This window comes from Anguilla anguilla, chromosome 13 (genome assembly GCF_013347855.1).
Source record: "Anguilla anguilla isolate fAngAng1 chromosome 13, fAngAng1.pri, whole genome shotgun sequence".
NCBI classification, from domain to species: domain Eukaryota; kingdom Metazoa; phylum Chordata; class Actinopteri; order Anguilliformes; family Anguillidae; genus Anguilla; species Anguilla anguilla.
In genome coordinates, this window is record NC_049213.1 from 24,723,068 (window position 1) to 24,743,463 (window position 20,396).

Below are 20,396 nucleotides of genomic sequence, written 5' to 3' on the forward strand. Positions count from 1 at the left end.
ACAGAATTCATTTAAAGTGCCTGGAATGGGTTATTAAATAATTTCCATATTATGAAGCAATTACGCCTACGTAGGCCAGTTAGCTCAATGGTAGAACAGTTGCAGTTTATGTGAAGGGCTTTTTGAAAGCATATTAATTCTGCATTTTGCTGTTCCTCCTCATCTGTTCAGAACAGACTGTGTTATTCCCAACATCTACCCTAGATGCCAGTAAAACAAGAATGGAGGCATGAATCAGTTCATTTGCTTCGGCATATGCGCTCTATGCATAAATTGACTCTTCAACACCGGAAGCGTTTCTTGTGTTTCCTGGAAATGTTTGAAATTGCAGTCCGTGAAGTGAACCTCTGAAATTAGTTGAAAATAAGATTGCAGACTTGACTGTATTTGATCCGGGGAAACTAGCAAAATACACGAGCATGAGCTTCGTCTCTAATCAAGATGCGTGCAATGGTCTTGAAAATCTTCCAGTTTTCTTCGAAGGCAGTGTCAGTCAAGATGATTTGCCTCTATTTCAGGTAGCTAGACTGCTAATGCTATGTAGCAAATTTCGATTCCCATGGCGTTTCCGTTTTGATAACACAAAGATAGGGGTCTGAACTGAAAAAATTCTAGCAGATTAGTTAACCAGTTTAGCCCATTGAAGCTACCATATTACTTACGTTACCTAGATTACCAGCGGTCTCTGTTGCCAGGAATGCATTGCATCATACAATAACTAATCGTAAGATACATACCTTAAATGTAATAATAGAGTAAGGGCAGCTAGCTAGTTAGCGGTATAACTTTAGTTATTTTGGACGTTTAGACTATCTTTTCCATTTAACAGGACACTGCCTTCGTGTTATAAGGACTTTGCGACCAAACTAGCCTGTAGCTATCGTCAGCTGCTAAGCAATTTGGACAGTTAAGTTAATCAACTGTAATTCGTAGAGGTTGCCGCAGATTCCATGCAGTATGTGTATGACGTTCCAGTTACTTTATGGTGTTAACTGAACTCCTTTTACTTGTTGCCTAATAATATTGGAGTATGTTGTACTGTCGCTGGTGCACCAGCAAACGGCAGCACATTCCTGTCATTAGGTCAGCTCTCATTTAACGTTGATCAATGCACTGCTAAACAGATTTGTGCGTGGAGCGGAATTTACCCAGAAACGTGAAATATATATGCTTGGGCTGTTAGTGTGCAATTTTTTGTATATTAAAGGTCTTCATCACAGTGTTTACTTCTCTCTAGCTTAGTGGTAACTAGTCTACCAGCTGTATGTTTTCATTTCAACCTAAGTTGCCACACCCGACTACTAATTAACAGCTGAACAAGTTGCTGTTGATGCGTGCTGGGGTTAGAGTGAAAACCTACAGCAGGGGTGGCCAACCCCGGTCCTGGGGAGCCGCAGGGTCTGCAGGTTTTTGTTTTCACCATAAATACAACAACCACTTAGACAAAACAAACCAGGTGAGGTGAGTTAACTGTGTAATCAACTGCTTTAATTGATCAATTAAGTGCCGAGTAAAAACAAAAGCCAGCAGACCCTGCGGCTCTCCAGGACCTGGGTTGGCCACCCCTGACCTACAGGATGGCAGATCTCCAGGAACAGGGTTGGTTACCACTCCTGTAGTTATCAAGATTGCATAAACTCGTCTTGTGGGTTTTGACTCCAACATAACACATTCCACATCAATGAACAACTACAGATCTCATTGAGTTGCTATTTAGTAGAATCAGGTGTGTCAATTTAGGATTGAAATGAAAACCTACAGGATAGTAGATTTCCAGGAACTGGGTTGGTTACCATTGGCCTACATTCACTGATTGTCATGCAACTCTTATTTCCAGCACGTTGCAGCCATGTGGTAGGCGTTGCTTTAAATAATACAAGCTTTTAACCATATCTTATGAAGACGCACAAATATATATAAACATTATGACTCAATTTTTTTTTTTTTTAAAACACTGATTCAGATTGGTTTAAAATAATGGTCAGAGAAATATTACTTTTTTTTCCTTAATTCAGACTAAAATCTAATCTAAAAGGTAAATTTTAGCAATACACATACTTTCGGTAGATTTTCTCCTTCCTCAAATCTTAACTAGTGTGGTCATCTCAACAAATGTTTTTTTTTCTCAACAAACAGGGTGTTAAAATGTAGGCTAAAAGGTGGTGGCTCTCTGAGTACATGTTCTGTGATACTGCCTATGTAAGAAGGGGCTAAAATAATATATCCTATTTGTATATAGGATATTGTATCGTAATTGTAATTTATTCATATTACAATATCTTGGTGTCCTAGTTACTAAAAAAACATAAAACAAAGTGTAGAATTGTGTTGTTTTGTCAGTATTTGCTTCAAATGGAAATTCTGCATTCATGTGCCACGGCTTGTCTTCTCTACAATGTATGATTGCAATTGTCATTAAGTAATGATTAATAGAATGTGCAGTAGCATAGATATTGAGACGGTGCATTCATATAGTATTCTTGCAGTTTGTAATCATAGGGTATCTTGCTTAGAAGTCAGGTTGTCTGAAGATATCAGCTGTTTTTCAGAGCTGCTTATTTGACAGTAAAATTGAGGATTTACTTCCCTATAGCCTTCCGTTTAACTTACCTTGGTAGCCATTATCTTTTAACAGGTCTTAACCTTCATGTCATGATTAATCTATGTCATATGCCAGTACAGTCCAGAGAATGTTCCAGGTCCCGGGTGTGAGACTGACCCAGCCGAGGTGACACTTCCAGGATGCGATTGCCGCTCCCAGTCCTGCCAGCAGGGGAGCTGTTCCTGCCTGGAGACCCACAGTCAGGCATACAACAGTCAGGGGCGTCTGAAATACCTCGGGGAGGAGAAGACTGAGTACAGCCTACCCGTATTTGAGTGTAACGCCCTGTGTGGGTGCAGCGAAGCCTGCAGTAACCGGGTCGTGCAGAGGGGCCTGGGCCTTAGCCTGTGTGTGTTCCCCACTCATGGTAAGGGCTGGGGGGTACGGGCACTGGAGCCCATACCTCAGGGGACGTTTGTGTGCGAGTATGCTGGGGAGGTGATCGGGTTCGAGGAGGCATGTCGGAGGCAGCGTGCCCAGAAGCCCGGAGATATGAACTACATCATTGTGGTGAGGGAGCATGCTGGAGAAGGGAAGGTTGGGGAGACCATTGTGGACCCTGGAACCGTGGGAAACGTCGGCCGTTTCCTCAACCACTCCTGCCAGCCCAACCTCTTCATGGTGCCGGTCCGAGTGCATTCACTGGTCCTTAGGCTGGCACTGTTCGCCGGGCGGGACATCGCCCTTGGAGAGGAGCTCACTTTCGACTACTCTGGGGGCTACAACAACCCCCAAGGCAAGGGGTCGCATCCATCTCCGGGTGGCCAACAGGCAAAGGGAGTGGGAGAGGAAGGTTTTAAAAGAAAGCCTTGCCACTGCGGAGCCCATAACTGTAGACTGTTCCTGCCCCTGGACGTCTCTGTCATCAGCAATACTTATATGTCAGGACCTCATCATTGCTCACTCGTTAAAGGCCTTCATGAAAAACACAGCCTGGACATGTAGTCTCAGGTTTGAGCTGTGACCTTAATTATGCCATAGGTTATCACCGGAAGTCCACAATAGCAAGACACAGTTGGTCTTGGGCCAGGGCCTGGAACATTCTCTTACATTAGCTCCTCCCAACATTTCAGGTACCTACAGGCTGCAAGTTATCCTCAGTAGGAGATGCATCTTTCCAGTAGTGCTGTGTGGTAAAATAATGACTGGCTGAAGGACTGTAGTGGTGGTGTCCACATGCTTCATCTATAGTAATATTGGTGTGCAGTACAGTGGACATAGCTACAGACAGAGTTGGCAATTCCAAATTGGTGAGAAGTTAAAATGGAAATAAAAATCTATTTCAAATAGCCTGTATTTGTTTGCCTTGTATATTTTCAGCCTCAAATTAGCTTGTTAGTCTTTCTGGTCGAGATGAGTGGTGATTTATGTGATTATTGTGCCGTTCTGCACATAGCCATGTTAGCATCTTACAGTACATATTACAGTAAAATCTGAATACATTACATATGAGAATGCACAAAGGTGGTCATGCTGCAAGTTATTGCGCAAAATAAATATAAATTTGTAGAATGGTGTCGTGTCAATTCTTTCAGTGTTTATGTTCCTCAATGACACTGTTCTTCATTGTGTGATATAAACACTGAGACATTATACGACATAGCTCAGGAGGTAAGACCGATTATCTGGCAGTCGGAGGGTTGCCGGTTCAAACCCCGCCCTGGGCATGTCGAAGTGTCCTTGAGCAAGACACCTAACCCCTAACTGCTCTGGCGAATGAGAGGCATCAATTGTAAAGTGCTTTGGATAAAAGCGCTATATAAATGCAGTCCATTTACCATATAAATGCAGTCCATTTACCATATTTTGGGTCAGATTTCCTGAGTGAACTGAGCTGCTGGCAGACATTCTCTGATGCTTTTCAGTTTATCTTACAGAGCTTTGTTAAGTGATAACTAAGCACTGTGAGTGCAAGCAATGTCTGGAAGTTAAATACTCTTGGAAAATCCTCTTACAAAATCATTGAAAAGCAACATAAAACATCCGTCTGAATTGGAACCCAGTATTTTTTAAATAATGTATATTACATTTTTAACAGAACTTGCTGTTAACCAAACACAATGTTTAATGAATTGATGTTTAAAGACCAGGAAATACTGACTCTTCAGTCTTTGAAAAAAGACATGACAACTTTCTCAGGAAATCTATTGCTTCTTTTTGTCGGGCTCGGTTTGCTGATGGCTTCAAGAATCCTCTCTTATATCCAGCTGTGTTTTTTAAACAGGCATTTACAAATAAAAAACATAAACAATTGTCATGTAAAGGTTATATTGACCATTTCTATTTGATATCATTCAACACTGAAAATAAGGAATACAAAGATTGGTTAACTCAGTTAACTAATCTTAACTTGTGCTGCTTTAATTTATATAAAAAATCACACAGGTGAAGTTTTTGCGAGTGCGGTGCAGCTTACAGCTGAATCTCCAGCCTGTCGGTCAGCTTGCAAAATGGCAACTGCATGAGAAAAAACAATGACAGAGGATCCTCTGCGGTTTAAGTGGGTTGTTTGGGAGTATTATGGATTTATTGTTAATAACCGCGATGGGAAATAGGTGGTGAATGAAACGATGTCTGCAAGCATTACGTTAAATGCGTGCTGTATGCAAATGATACACTTTGAATGTGATGGCCCATTTATGTATAAAAAGGGCTTTAATTCCTACATGAATCACCCCATATGGATGTAAATGCCACCAAATTAAAGCTGATAGTCTGCACTTTGTCCTCATACTGTTTCACATTATTTCATTTTAAGTCCAATGTGCTGGAGTACAGAGCCAAAACAACAAAAACTGTCATTGTCCATTGTTACTTATGGACTGCACACACACACACACACACACACACAGTGCTTCAGCCAGGGTGTCTACTTTTTTTTTCTTTGAAGTGACGGGCTGCCAGCTATGGCTGGCCAGGTGTTTGTCAGCAGTCTCTGGAGCCCAAGTTGAGCAATGACAGTAATTACACCACTGTCTACAATGATGATCCAGATTGACACAATGGGGCCCTAGAAATGCCTGGCTGTCTGGTCTTTGCTGTTTGTTCTCCTGGGCTGAATGAACATTGGCTTATCTATTGGCTCTCCCATACACGTGTAATCCCCCCCACTATTACAAAACCACCTTCCTGCTTGAGGTTACACCTTGGTTAGACAGATAGCGGTGCAGTCTGGCCTATGGGTTTGGCCCTCTGCTCTCCTTCCTCTGCTCAAAAGCCGACACAGATGCAGAGATAAATAGAGCAATGTGTGCCAGGTCCCTCCAGAGATGTGGCGCAAGACACTTCCATCCTCATTTTGAATTTTGACGAAAGAGTCATCCGACGCTGTCCTATGTGGGTCAGCACCACTGCACGTCCAGGAGAGATGCAGCACACAGATGGACTGCCAGGATGGGGAAACGCTCACAGAGGAGGCTATCCTATAATTATTCCACCTCGTCAGAGCCCACTGTCCCAAAAAAAGGGGGTAATTGGCCCACAACGTGTATGCAGACAAGTATTCTTGTATCCCAGTTTGAGCAATGCTGTTTGTACCCTTGAGCTTTACAGTTTGAGCTGCACTTACAGTAAGTGGTATTTCTTCAGCTGCATACTGTATGTGGGTGTAATGACATTTGCCTTGGATATTGCCATTTTCTAACCACATATATATATATATATACATATTTAACTCCAGAATATCTACCTATAGACATGTATGCATAATATATCAGTGTGTGTTTTTGTGTCAAAGTGTCCTCTTAAAAATGTCTCAAACTCTTCATTGGACTTATATCTCAGGGGGTAAGAGCAATTAAAGAGTGCCTGTGGGTATTTCGTTATAGCAGCAGACCCTACTCCCTTGACACAGGAGAGGCGAAGGTGTCCCACTTTCCACTTAGCCATTCTGAAAACCTCCCACTCCTACAGTGCCCTACTTCCTGCTTGGCCCCACCCTTTATCTATTAATTTCCACATTTGGGTTAATTACCACGGAGACCATGGATCACCTAGAAATGGAAGCAGCACAGAAGTCTCATTGGGGAGTGTAGTAAAGCGGCAGAACTTCTGCCTGGCCTTGCTGATACAGATCCTCTTTGGTTAAGACTGAGCATCACTACTGGAGGGAGACTGAACCCTGAGTTCATATGTTGTTTCTTCCAAACGTACACAACATAATTATGATTGTGTTTTCACATCACCGTCTTGCAGTGTGCACAAATTAGGGATTTATCCATGGCCTTTGCAAAGCTGTTGTTTGATTTCTGCCTGGGGGATGAACATTGACAAGCAACCTGAGTCAACAACACTGACAGAACTGGATTTAAAAAAAAAACCAGTACACTGGTGTGGAAGGAATTATTTTTATTTTTTAAATAAATTGCAACTTTTCAAGGGGTGTTCATCAGGGTTGGACTGGACAGCAGGGCTGTCTCATGCTGGCCGTACACTAGACAATATTTTAAGCGATTTTGCAGTCTTCAAATCTGTGAAATCTAGCCAGTTTTACCTCAGTCAGTGTGTACCCCCATCAGGACTCACGATAGATATAATCCACGAATAATCCTATTAAGGCCTCAAATATATTTTTTAGCATTTGTACTAAGGAATTCACAGTCTTGATTTAGTTTTTCCACAATTTTAAATGAGTAATCACATGTTTTCAAAAGTTCCTATGGCTTCAATTACGTTTTAGGGCTCAACTTAGGGTTAGGGTTAGGGTTATGAAAACGATAAGTCTGAGGGTCGAGGCAAGTTTACGGCTGTGTTCAGCAGGTTAAAGAAAGGTTAGGACATTGGTTCTTTTTTGATTTTGGACGAGCCAAAAATTTTGTATATACTAGTATAGGTACCTATGACCATAACAAGATATGGAATATATACATATTTTTTCAGGGAAAACATTTTTTTTTTAAGGCCTCAAATATATTTTTTAGCATTTGTACTATGGAATTCACAGTCTTGACTTAGTTTTTCCACAATTTTAAATGAGTAATCACATGTTTTCAAAAGTTCCTATGGCTTCAATTACGTTTTAGGGCTCAACTTAGGGTTAGGGTTATGAAAACCATAAGTCTGAGGGTCGAGGCAAGTTTACGGCTGTGTTCAGCAGGTTAAATAAAGGTTAGGACATTGGTTCTTTTTTGATTTTGGACGAGCCAAAAATTTTGTATATACTAGTATAGGTACCTATGACCATAACAAGATATGGAATATATACATATTTTTTCAGGGAAAACATTTTTTTTTTTTCAGGCTTCAAATATATTTTTTTGCATTTGTACGATGGAATTCACAGTCTTGACTTAGTTTTTCCACAATTTTAAATGAGTAATCACATGTTTTCAAAAGTTCCTATGGCTTCAATTACGTTTTAGGGCTCAACTTAGGGTTAGGGTTATGAAAACCATAAGTCTGAGGGTCGAGGCAAGTTTACGGCTGTGTTCAGCAGGTTAAAGAAAGGTTAGGACATTGGTTCTTTTTTGATTTTGGACGAGCCAAAAATTTTGTATATACTAGTATAGGTACCTATGACCATAACAAGATATGGAATATATACATATTTTTTCAGGGAAAACATTTTTTTTTTTTTCAGGCTTCAAATATATTTTTTAGCATTTGTACGATGGAATTCACAGTCTTGACTTAGTTTTTCCACAATTTTAAATGAGTAATCACATGTTTTCAAAAGTTCCTATGGCTTCAATTACGTTTTAGGGCTCAACTTAGGGTTAGGGTTATGAAAACCATAAGTCTGAGGGTCGAGGCAAGTTTACGGCTGTGTTCAGCAGGTTAAAGAAAGGTTAGGACATTGGTTCTTTTTTGATTTTGGACGAGCCAAAAATTTTGTATATACTAGTATAGGTACCTATGACCATAACAAGATATGGAATATATACATATTTTTTCAGGGAAAACATTTTTTTTAAGGCCTCAGATATATTTTTTAGCATTTGTAATAAGGAATTCACAGTCTTGACTTAGTTTTTCCACAATTTTAAATCAGTAATCACATGTTTTCAAAAGTTCCTATGGCTTCAATTACGTTTTAGGGCTCAACTTAGGGTTAGGGTTATGAAAACCATAAGTCTAAGGGTCGAGGTAAGTTTACGGCTGTGTTCAGCAGGTTAAAGAAAGGTTAGGACATTGGTTCTTTTTTGATTTTGGACGAGCCAAAAATTTTGTATATACTAGTATAGGTACCTATGACCGTAACAAGATATGGAATATATACATATTTTTTCAGGGAAAACATTTTTTTTTAAGACAGCTCTGACTGAGTGTGTGACTGTCTTTTTCGTGTATAAAAAGTCCTGCAATTTTTTTGGTGAAACCAAAATGTATAAAAAATGCCTTTCAATAAAAGCTGAGAATCTGCACTTTAATTACATTTGAATTGTTTGGTTACAAATGAAAAATTGTAGAGTACAGAGCCAAATCAAGAAAAAAAAAATGTCTTTGGCCTATGATGGAGCTCAATTCGTCTGTACGTTCACTCTAATATGAGCACGTTTGGCAAATATATGACATTTTTGATCTGTTGTTCAGCACATTTCTCTCAACTACTGAGTGATTTTGACACTTCATCATCAAACACAGTGACTAGACTCAAATACCAGCACAATCCCGCTCCATCGTGACTCACGTTACTGATGAGTAAGTAGTCCCAAAAATCCCCATGGCAACTGGAGAAGTGAGAGTGATTAGTCACCAGTTCCAGTTTGAAGACTGGACCCCTGCTGGCAGCATGGAAGCAAAGCTGGAATAACTATGGTGCTAGCATGGTCATTTCGCAAAAGCAAGGATGCCAAAAGTAAACGTAAGTTCTCCCCATTACCTTAATACTAGCTGGTAAAGCCTGATGGAGTCGTGGCCAACAACTGCCCAACATCTTTGTGGTCACCACATCAAAACGATCTGGTGCCATAATATCATAAACATTACATATCATATTAGTACCATGAACAACTGTAATATGCCAGTTTAAAATCTTTGTAAACAGGAAATCTTTTTATTTTTTATTTACCATTCTAAAAGGCAGAGGTAAATCTTTCTGCCTGTAAGCAATATCAGCCTGCACAGGACCTAATGTGGATAACTTAAAAGAGTATTAATGTGCTTAAAAGTATACTTAATAAGTACAATTAACCGTGCCAGAACACATTGTCACTCCCATTAATAGTCAAAGGGGTTTCATCAGTAGTTTAAAACCAATGAAGCCTGTTGTTGGCAAAATTATGAAAACACTTCACTAACACAGTGTGTTGGAAGGCTGTTTTTATGACACACAGGATTTATTTGAATATATCGTATCACTTGATTGAAATATGCTATGCAAACTAAGTGTATATCCATGGGTATGTACCATATATGATTCCAAATGTATTCACTGAGTCTTCAGTATTACTAGCCCAGATAAAGAGAATCTGCACAGTATCAATTCAAAAAAAGAAAACCAGCCCACAGCCCAGAGTGATAATGATGAAATAAGTTAATTTTCTCTCATTTTGTATGAAAGTGCAACTTTCTTCCTTCTTCCTTATAGTAGTACATGAATAGTAATTTACAACATGAAGATGATTCGTTCTTTTTTTTCAATTTTTTATTTAGTATTATGAGCCAGCGCAATTATGTCTTACCATCAAGTTAGCCATTGACACATCCATTTATTTATTTGTTTAGCAAAGAAAATAATTAGGGCAGCATTTATCTAATCAGAGTGCCCTAGAAGCCTGTGTGAATATGTGTTAGAGTAATGAAACTTATTAGTTCAGTGGAATTAAAAAAAATATTGCAATCTATTTCTATATTTTCAGGGGCTTTGCAGGCATCAAGAGAATTTGTCTTCATTGAGAGGGAGGGAGGGAGGGAGAGAGAGAGAGAGAGAGGGAGAGCGAGAGAGAGGGAGGGAGGGAGAGAGAGAGAGAGAGAGAGAGAGAGAGAGCATCAAGTTGTCCCAGATACAAATGTGAATTTCAATAAGTACTTCTATTTCTGCTTGACTCAAGGTTAATCACTGAGGGAATTAAACTGGTTTGCTTTTTTCCAGAAAATGGTATCTCAAAAATGGAAAACATTTTTGTGTATTTTTTAACAGTTATTCCTTTAACTTTGTCAGAATGTTTTTCGGAAAGCTTTGGGATAGTGCACTTCAGGTGCACATAAGTCAGGTGCACAGTGAACTCAGCACTACTCTCCAAGTTACACAGAAATGATCCTACAGCATCACCACCAATAGCTGTGGTGATGCAATATGGCTATTTTGCATAAAAATAAAAGCAGCTTACACAAAAATTAAATACATGCACACAAACTCCATCATAGGAAGCACTACACACAAAAAGTAGTAAAATGTAGATGTGATCTTTCTGTAATGTGATACTGTTTGACAATAATTTACAAGATGCCATCATTGGATTTTCAATGGGTAAGATGGTGTTGTGAAAAGTTCAACATCTGAACCTGTGTGAGCCTGTGTCTCTGACAGGTTGCTCAACACCTTCTCTTAAGACAATTCAATTAAAAATGCTTTTTTGGCATTATGGAAGCAGCATTGTAGCATGTTTCTTAGTCAGGAAGTTTTTGAAAATGTTGGGTAAACCTGTGCAATTAATGGAATGTTTTCTTTACTTTTTTTGTATTTTTCTTAGATTAGAAAGAAGGGGTGGAAGAGTCTCCACCTCTTGAAGTTGACAACGTGAGCACAGCCTGTCCTCTCTGAGCAACCAGGTCTGCCTGTGAAGGTCTGTCCCCTCAAGCGTTCTTTCTCTCCCTCCTCGCTCTTCACTCTAACACCCTAATGTCATCTAGTACTTCATCTGATCTTATACATCTCTTCACCTAAGCAGACATATTGTACATCTCTTCATCTAAGCAGACATCTTGTACATCTCTTCATCGAAGCAGACATCTTGTACATCTCTTCACCTAAGCAGACAACAGGATCTCTGTTTGACCATTTGACGCATAGCATAGTCAGCAGCAGCAGCAGCTGTGTTGTGTGTCAGTAAAAGGGAAATCTTGAAAGAAATGTGAGGTTTGGACAGAATAGGCAGGCAACACATCTTGGAGAAAGTGGGGCACTTCAGAGGGTTCAAGCCGGAGAGATGTGACCGGTGCTATGGCGACCAGCTTTGACCAATGTCCTGTCACCTGAAATTTTAAAAAATGCAGCAGCAAGAGGGTGAGCTGTCCAATCTGTCAGTAGTCCCAGCTGGCCAATGCATCCAAGCTCGCGCATTTCAAAGAAGCGATTTAGACCCAAAAGATACATTGCTTTCACCTTGTAAACTCTGAAAGGACTTATTTGTAATTTTGTGAACAGTAGCATCTTTCAGAGATGACAAAAATTCATATGCTGCAGTCTGATGATCTCCTCATTTTTTTGGCTCTCGGACAAAATGTATGTGTAGTACATGTGAATGACATGATGGGCGATCTATAGACATAGCCTATTACGTTACGTAATTTATCTCTTAACTGAACCACAAACAAGTTTCTGCTGACTTACCATATGATGGTTTTTTCACAGACTTACTTATGAACTTTAAAATCACCTTTATATTATTATTTATTTATAATTATTTCTCTTACGTGAAGCAGGCTAATATAGAGTGACAGCAGATCGAACAAACCAGTCAGAAATTAGGTGACCTAGTTAAATGGTTTTATTTTTGATTTTGAATGGAGCATTTTTATTATTGGCTAAGCCTCCTGAGCAGGGGGTGACACACATATGAAATATTAAGTTCCCAAAAACGTCCTGCCTATTTAAACACTTGATTTAATTCTTACCAGTCTGTGTAGCATAAAGAACATGGTTTTGCAAACTATCATGGCTTCCTGTGATTGAGAGCCTGTGTTTTTAGGTATGGCACTCCAGGGCTGATGGAAGGTGTAAAATTGGAGCGGGACACGCAGCACAGCAGGAAGGGTGCTAACTAGATTACCTGATTATGAAGAGGGATTAGCTGGCTAACATGCTCTCAGGAAGGCCTCCGCTTCATAGATCAACGGCCCCTCTAGGGCCTCTCTGTTGTGAGGAGAAACAAATCCTGAGCTTGTCTTTGATGTTCTTTATCGTGTATGACTTGGACTTGAACCAATTCCCTGCATCAAGTTCACATAGTGACTGCACAAATAGAATAAGAATGGTATATTTATTTATGTATTGATTGATTTATTTACTTACGTACATACTTACTTGAGGGAGGGAGGTTGCCCCAGGGTGAGGTTTTAATTTTATGGTTGAAAATTATTATTATTAATAAATTATTCACAATCTTGACAAAGCAATTGTATTAAGATAATATAATATAATTTTTTTTTAACCAGTTTTGAGTATAAAATATAGGTCATTAACTGTATTGATTTTTTACAATGGCTTCTTTGTTTATTTTGCTGTGAATAATTTTAGAGGACACTAAATATTGGCAGAGTGGGGCATGTTAAGTTGCCATGATCATGTATAACATTTAGCCACTGAACAATATAAACTGATGAAACTGATAAACAATATAAATGATTTCATTAAGATCAGAATCAGGAAAATATGTACCACTTACTGTAAACATGATGATGATGATTACTACATTAATGACATAATTCATGACATAAATGAATGGAAGTATGTATTTGAATTATAAAGAACTAAACATGTGCCATGCTAAATCTTTAATGGTAAGCTTTTAAATCAGACATTTCTTCACAGAAGGACTTCAATCACTATTGGGATTCAATAGGTCCTCTTGGCTCCAGCTTTTACTTCACAATGGACAGGCTGTTTAATTGTGAGACTGAATGGATGTGGAGTTTTTTTTTTTTTTTTTGCCTTGCCCCGTGTATTTACATCAGATTGGAGATACGGTCATTCTGACGCTTGGCTCTCTACTTCCACTCCATCGTCATGTCTCTGTCTGTGCAGCTATTAAACCCAGAAAATTACAGCACTGGTTTTCTAAGCCAGATGGCTCAGGCTCTGCCATTCTCACATGGTCACATGGCACCAGCTGCTGATTAGTCCGTTTCTCGAGTTGGTGTTCCAGGAGTGCCTTGGTACTATCATTAAAACGGAGAGACTGTGGCAGGATCTTGACATGAGCTGGTGTTCCAGAGAGCTTGGTCTCCTGATGGGGCCATCTCTGATGGCTTACGATAATTCCCCAGTGTGACTGGTGTTAATCGTATGGACAATACCTTCCCACTACCCAGGACCCTAAAGCCTGACCATTGTACAAAACCATTGTGCTCTGCAGAACATTCAAGGGGGAACTACTGAACCCCAGAAATAGAGTGCTTATTTAAACAGACACAGAATTGACTGTTTCTGTGTACCCAGCACTTAGCACTGACAGGAGCACACAGTAACCACAGCCTAGCTTTGTTTAAAAGGCAAATGCAGTAACTTCTCTGCTCTGTGATGTGTTTTTCTCGGTCAGCTTACTTAGTTTTTTTATTTTTTAGTGGTAAATGTCCTACACTGATAACACCATCTCTTACACCATCGACAAAGAACATTATCAGCTCTCTGGGTCCTCTGGTGTCCAGGCTTTAAACAGGGAACCATTGAAATGATAACATTTTATATTCCATCGCTAGTTCTCATTTAATTTCAGGAAGTCTGCCTTTCTTTATTGCCCAGAGAATACCGTCAGAATGATTTTGTCAAGGGGTTTGAGAGCAGTTTCAGTACATGACATTCAACCAAGAAAAAGAAAATAAGTAACTGCATGGCCCTGGTGGTTCTCGTAACCAGTCAGAGAATGTGACAATGTTGTAAAATTGAGAAGCAATGTGCATTCCAGTGAGCAGCTTGAACTGACAATGGAAAGGGAACATTAAGAAATCCATGTCTACCACCCTGGAGCTGCATAACTAATTTGGATGATCGTTTGACATTCGTGTGTCAGGCCATGTTTCACAGTGTCAGCAGACTCTCAATGATTGATAGAAACCCATACGCTAGAATCAGCTAACTCAAATTGGACAATAGCTGATTTCTTGGCTCCCCCCACCCCAATCGTATTTCCATGCTCCATGCCTGCTTTTGTCAGTCAGGGAGACTGAGGGATAGGGCTTCAAATCAAATAATCTCCCAGAACTCTCCACACCCACAAATGCATGTGTTTTCTGCAAGGCAGTGTCCTATTTTTGTGCTAGGACCCCAGGGCTTTGTGTGGTTTTTTCTCTAAAACTGCATGTCCTTTGGACAGGACCCGTTTCATCATTTTATAGAACTGACCCCCATTTTCTCTAGCTAGGCTAGTAATACATTCAAAAGGTAAACAATGTTTCACAGCTGTTGTTGAGCTATAAACGTTCAGCCTAATATGTGACTGCCTTTATTTCCTGCTATAGTGACTGGTGCTTAATTTCTACATGCCGACGCTAGGGTCGTTTGAATGCACTGGCAAGAAGTTGTTTATCCCCTAGCATGTTTATTCTCTAACATACTAACAAACCTAAACCCTTTTTTTGTGAACTCACCTTTGGTTTTGCGATACTTGAATATGCATCTTGAAATTCTTGCTTGAATACCTCTGTCCCCTGTGTCTGTGAGGATTGATTTGCTCTGCCAGATTCAGAGCTATTTCAGTGCTATCACCCTCTCTCCCTCCCTACCTCTTCCCCTCCCTTCTCCCCCCGCTATATCCCCATTTTCTCCCATTCTCTTCTCTTTCCTTGTTTTGTCCTCCAAAAATGTACTACACAGATATACGCACGCGTGCACACACAGTACTGCTTTGTTCTTTTTGTTTGTACTTCTTTGTATTATCCTCTGCTTGACAGCTATTTAAAAAATTACATTGCTCACACACTCATCTGTGCTGGTTTTTGCTATTTTCAGCCTCTCTTCTGGGGTGGTTTTTGAGATTATCCTCACTTAGTGGAGCAGATTCAGGACCATATTGTGCATGTTATGATACACGCACCAAATGGCTGCCTATCAAACAAACACACCCACAAGGATTCTGGCTAAAATCTGTAATGGCCCATAGCTAAAAATCTTTCTTGGTACTTCATCTGTGTGACATTTAGTGTTCTGCACAATGCAAAAAAGAAAAAAAGAAGCACAATCCCTATTAAAATGGCCCCTTATCTGCTACGCTAACAGTGGGCCAGAGCAGGTCTGAACTTTAGCCTTTGGTAGCCCCCAGTGAGGAGCACAAAAAAGGGTAGCAAGGAACAGGTGAATAATGGCTATGTGAAGAGACAAGTCAGAGCAGCAAAGGAAGTCATAACACAAACTGGACCTAATTATAGTGCCTGGGTAGTTGGTTTAATAAGCATATTACCATGGGGACTGCAGCACCATTATCTCCACATAATTGTCTTTTATTTTTAGTGAAGTAAAATCTACCATGCAGGGCACAGCTCTATAGCAAAGAGAGGGTCTATTATTTTGACAACAGGGCAGGACTGAAAGCGAAAGGAAGACCTGACATTAAAAGGATGAATGCCAACAGAAAGTGCCCAGTGTCTCCACCAGGGTCAGAGGTGAATAAGGCAGGGAATAGCACAGGCACTGAAAAGGGAGGGGAGAAGCCAGCAGGGCTGTGTTTTGAGAAAATTCCTGACAGTCATCCAGCCTTTTCCAACAGGAGATTTATTTATTTACTATCCATTAAATGTGAACAGGGCACATAAACATAAACATCCCAACTCTACATCACATGGTGTTGGGGACCTGGATTTTTAATTTTGTTCAGAGGGAAGAGTGCCTCCTACTGGCCAATCTGTGTCCTCCAGCAGCATACTAACAAAACACACATATGCTTAGTACCAGCTCTTTGCCAATGGAAGGGTACATGCAAGGTGGTATGGTGGGCTGGCAAAGCATTGATAGTGTTAAGAACAATAGCTCGCTGTAACCTTCCCATCCCTCCTGCTGTGCAAATAGCAGGATGTTCTGGTGCCTTCACATTTCCATTGGGCCAGATGGAGACACAGGGTGGCGTCATGAAGAGGGTTTGGTGTCTGGAGGCGTTCCTCTCCAGTGGAGCAAAGCAAGATCAATGACACACACGGCCAGGACACTACTTCCCCTTTCGCTCAGAATTAGCCTGGGTTCCTGACAGAAGAACATCTCATCTGAGATAATCTTCATTGCCTCTGGGCTCACAGCAGCTCAGTGATGAGATGATTTATGGCCTGTGAGCATCATAAAAGACCAGGGACCAGCAGGACAGCAAGACTCATTTTCACTTGACACCAGCATGCTGTCAGATGGATGTATCTTTTTAGTTAACACCACTATCTTTGTTTCAGAAACCGCATCCACAGAGGAAACAAACTCTGAAAGACACACACACACGCGCACACACACATACACACACAGACAGACACACTCTCTCTCACACACACACACACGCAGACAGACAAATAGGCACTGAGGACAGTGAGTCCTAATGGGCCAGGTGCCTCAGCCCTTGGTGTTGCTCAAGGAGATATGAAGTACAAGGGATCTAGCACAAGGAGGAGAAAGGAGAGCACATAACAAGAGAGGAGTGATTTAGTGAGTGAAGAAAGGAAGAGAGGGGCTTAGGAAGGGGAGGACAGGAGCAAAAATAAAGCACTATTTAATGAATAGAGAGGAATAGACAGGGAAAATTCTGCATGTTAATGTACAAGAGATAAGAGGGTTGTGCTGCAGTCTATAGAACAGATGAGGGGTTGCAGAGTGCACTGTGATTCACTTGGCAACAACCATCGTTAACGGCAGTCTGCTCCCAGTAGCATCACAGTCTGTGGCACTCATCAGTGAGAATACACAGCATCTACACATTAAAGGATTTAATGTAGATTTTACTCAAAATAAGTCTAACAGCACCTAGCCCCTAAAATCTGTAAACAATTCTGCGACAGTTCAGGCTGCAGTTTGTACACCATGTCCCACCATGGCATCCTGGTGATTGGTGATATATTTGTATCCCTGGTTAGCAGGAAGAACCCATTACAAATTCTAGTTCAATCAGTCAGTAAATTAGACCCCCGTCTCCTGACAGCCTCCAAAAAAACATTTAAATACATGCAAATTAGCAATCTGACATCATAATCACCCTTCATTTGGAGAGCTACTTCCTAGCAGCTAATAAACCTTGAGGGAAAACAAGCTGGTTGCCAGTGACGACAAGGTCTCATCACACTGATGAAACGGCACAGTGTAGCAGTATTGGACATACTCATCTGTGATCCCAGGGACCATACAGAGCTTCCCATGTGATTTCCACCATGACACATGGCAAGGAGCAGCTACAGAATAACCAAACAGGGATCATACTTCCAGATGAGTTCAAACAAAACACATTGAAAAGCACAGAATAATGTGTTTAGGGATCTCTCCCATAATGCGGCTGTGCACTTGACTGAACACTGCGGTTCATTCAGACAATGGACCACTAAGTGGCAAAGACAACCCCTGCTCCAGTTAGTACTACAGCGAACATGTGATTTTTTTGCTCCGTGCATCTCTTTCTCTCTCTCTGTCTCGCACATCCTTTCTCACACCCCCGCCCTTTCTCTCTCAAATTTAAAGTGATTTATTGGCATGGAAAATACAAGCACTTGTATTGCCAAAACATATGGGTTTGTCTGGAAGCCTGTCTTAAACTCAGTCAAGTCCAACTATCACCAGTGAGATCTACAGAGTAGCGTCCTTGGCCTGGTGAGGCTGGGAGAACATTGCCACAATTGAGTGTCACCATAACCCTTTGACAGACCTACAGGAAGGAGAGACATTAACATTTCTTTGGTGTTTCTCTAAGAAACATAACTCTGGCATTGGTGTACAAGGCACCCCCACCCCATACCTTCAGGCCATGGTCCAGCCCTACACCCCAACCTGTGCTCTACGCTTTGCTGCCATCGTGCACCTAGCTGTCTACTCCCTGCAACACCTGCCCCTTTCTCCAGCAGGCCTCAACTCTTCTCCCTACTGGCTGCCCAATGGTGGCATGACCTGCCCACCCCAGTCAGGATCCTCCCTATCACATATTAATTCTAGGATTAGCTATCGCCGGTAGTTATTGAGTGACTCATCACTATGTGAGACAGGAACAGAGCTCATTTTGACAGGCCTCCTCTCCTACAGCGAAATACAAATTCCCCTGTTCAGCAGGAAGTGTCAAACGTTAATGTACTGTGACAGCACACCTGACCCATTCACTGTGTTTCAGCTTATCAGCCCAGGGGTTGGTCTGTGTGATATGGACCATACTGGAAAGTAAGTCATGGGTTTAGAGTGCTGAGAGGACACTATCCCTGCAGGATGGTCATCGGTGTCTCTATTAAGAAGAGTGTTAATTCAATATGAACATTTAATTTAATTCCCCCTCCTGCACCACACCACCCCTCAACTACCGTCACAGTGGCTTGATTAAGCCTCTGATTAAGCCGATTGTCTTGGAGATGTTAAACCCTTAGGGCATGGATCACTGCCCATTTCCTGATCTCGTTTCAACTAGTTGTATCATTCTGCCCCACCACCTGGCTTTAAAATTCAATTTGGACTGCTTCCGGTGTACCTCAATGTCCAGTAATGTTCCCATAATTTGAATGTGACTAAGCCCTAGTGTCAAATGGTTAACGTTTAAAGGTAAGCAGTACTGAAAATGCAGAGCCAATCAGAGTAGGGACTGAAGACAGGGATGTGTTTGTATTTTGCATGGCAGCTGAATAACAGGTCACAATGAAGCACCCAACAGCAAACTAAAATAGACTGAGAGGCTCAGCAGAGTTTATGCAAAGAGTGACTGCGCTCCCTGGAGAAGACACTCACGAAGCACACTTCCTCATTTTATGCAAATGCAGGTCAGTTAAGGCTGCCTGGAACACCAGCACTGTAAAACCTGCATGGTGCAACACTAGCAGTTTAGTTTACCCGTCTGCCAATTCTGTGCTCGGTGATTGCTCGAAGGATCTCGCTTGAGCTAGTCAATAAAATGTGGCAGTCACATTTTGCATGGGACTGCCCCAGAGCAGGCTAAAGAGATCTGCATTAATGTTGCATTGGTATTTAGTTCTGTAGTTTATTGGAGTACACACCTCTTCTCTCTTTATATGGCTCTGTCTCTGAATCATGGCTGCAGACCTGATGACTTCTACATATCATACATGTGGACTGATGATGAAGATTGTTCTTTTACTGGTCTTAGACCTGTCACAGGATCATAACTTCTGTGGGGGGGGGGGGGGGGTAAATTACATTAAATGAAAATAAAATTCACCATTGGGCCCATATTACATTAGGGTCCATAAGATAAACTGAAACGGAACACCACCAACTGACTTGCGCAGGGTTATCCTTTCTGCCATCTTCCTTCAAAAGAAAAGTTTATTTTAAAAATGCATTACAAAGAGTTTGATAAAAGGTTGACACCACATTCATCCATCAAAATGAATATGTGCAACAGGTGTAGGCTACATCTTTAGAATATATAAATTAATATATTGAGAATGTGGGATATTAAGTGAACATACAAAACAACTGTACCTAACAACTTGCTGTTAGGTGAGAGGTTATGAATTCTGCATATGAGTGTCCTATGGAGGAAACATGTCAGTCCTCTTCCAAAGTTGGCTCCTTTTTCAATCCCCATGGCAACTGCTTTCTCTGAGATATGTGACTGTGCGGCCACATATTGCTGCAGACCAGAGTAGCAGAGCCCATATATGGAATTAATAGAAAAAAATAACTTTAAACGGACACTTTAAAAATATATCAGTCTTCACCAAATGAACACACGTCTATTTCAGCTCACATACAAACAAGTGCATAAACAAAAAAGGCTCAGGTGAAGAAGAAAAAAGGTGA

The 20,396-nt window shown here is 40.9% G+C and overlaps 1 protein-coding gene across 4 annotated transcripts; it reads left to right on the forward strand.

Moving 5' to 3' along the window:
- The first annotated feature begins 288 nt into the window (after positions 1-288).
- On the forward strand, positions 289-4,111 carry setmar (SET domain and mariner transposase fusion gene). Of its 4 annotated transcripts, none has more exons than XM_035386958.1 (2): positions 289-518; positions 2,678-4,111. In XM_035386958.1, exons 1-2 carry the CDS (start codon positions 420-422, stop codon positions 3,545-3,547), a joined length of 969 nt encoding a protein of 322 aa, XP_035242849.1. In that variant the 5' UTR covers positions 289-419; the 3' UTR covers positions 3,548-4,111. The 4 variants fall into 4 exon arrangements, with proteins under 4 accessions (XP_035242849.1, XP_035242851.1, XP_035242852.1 ...); XM_035386960.1 differs by having other exon boundaries at positions 2,683-4,111; XM_035386961.1 differs by lacking the exon at positions 289-518 and adding an exon at positions 1,662-1,854.
- The last annotated feature ends 16,285 nt before the right edge of the window (positions 4,112-20,396 follow it).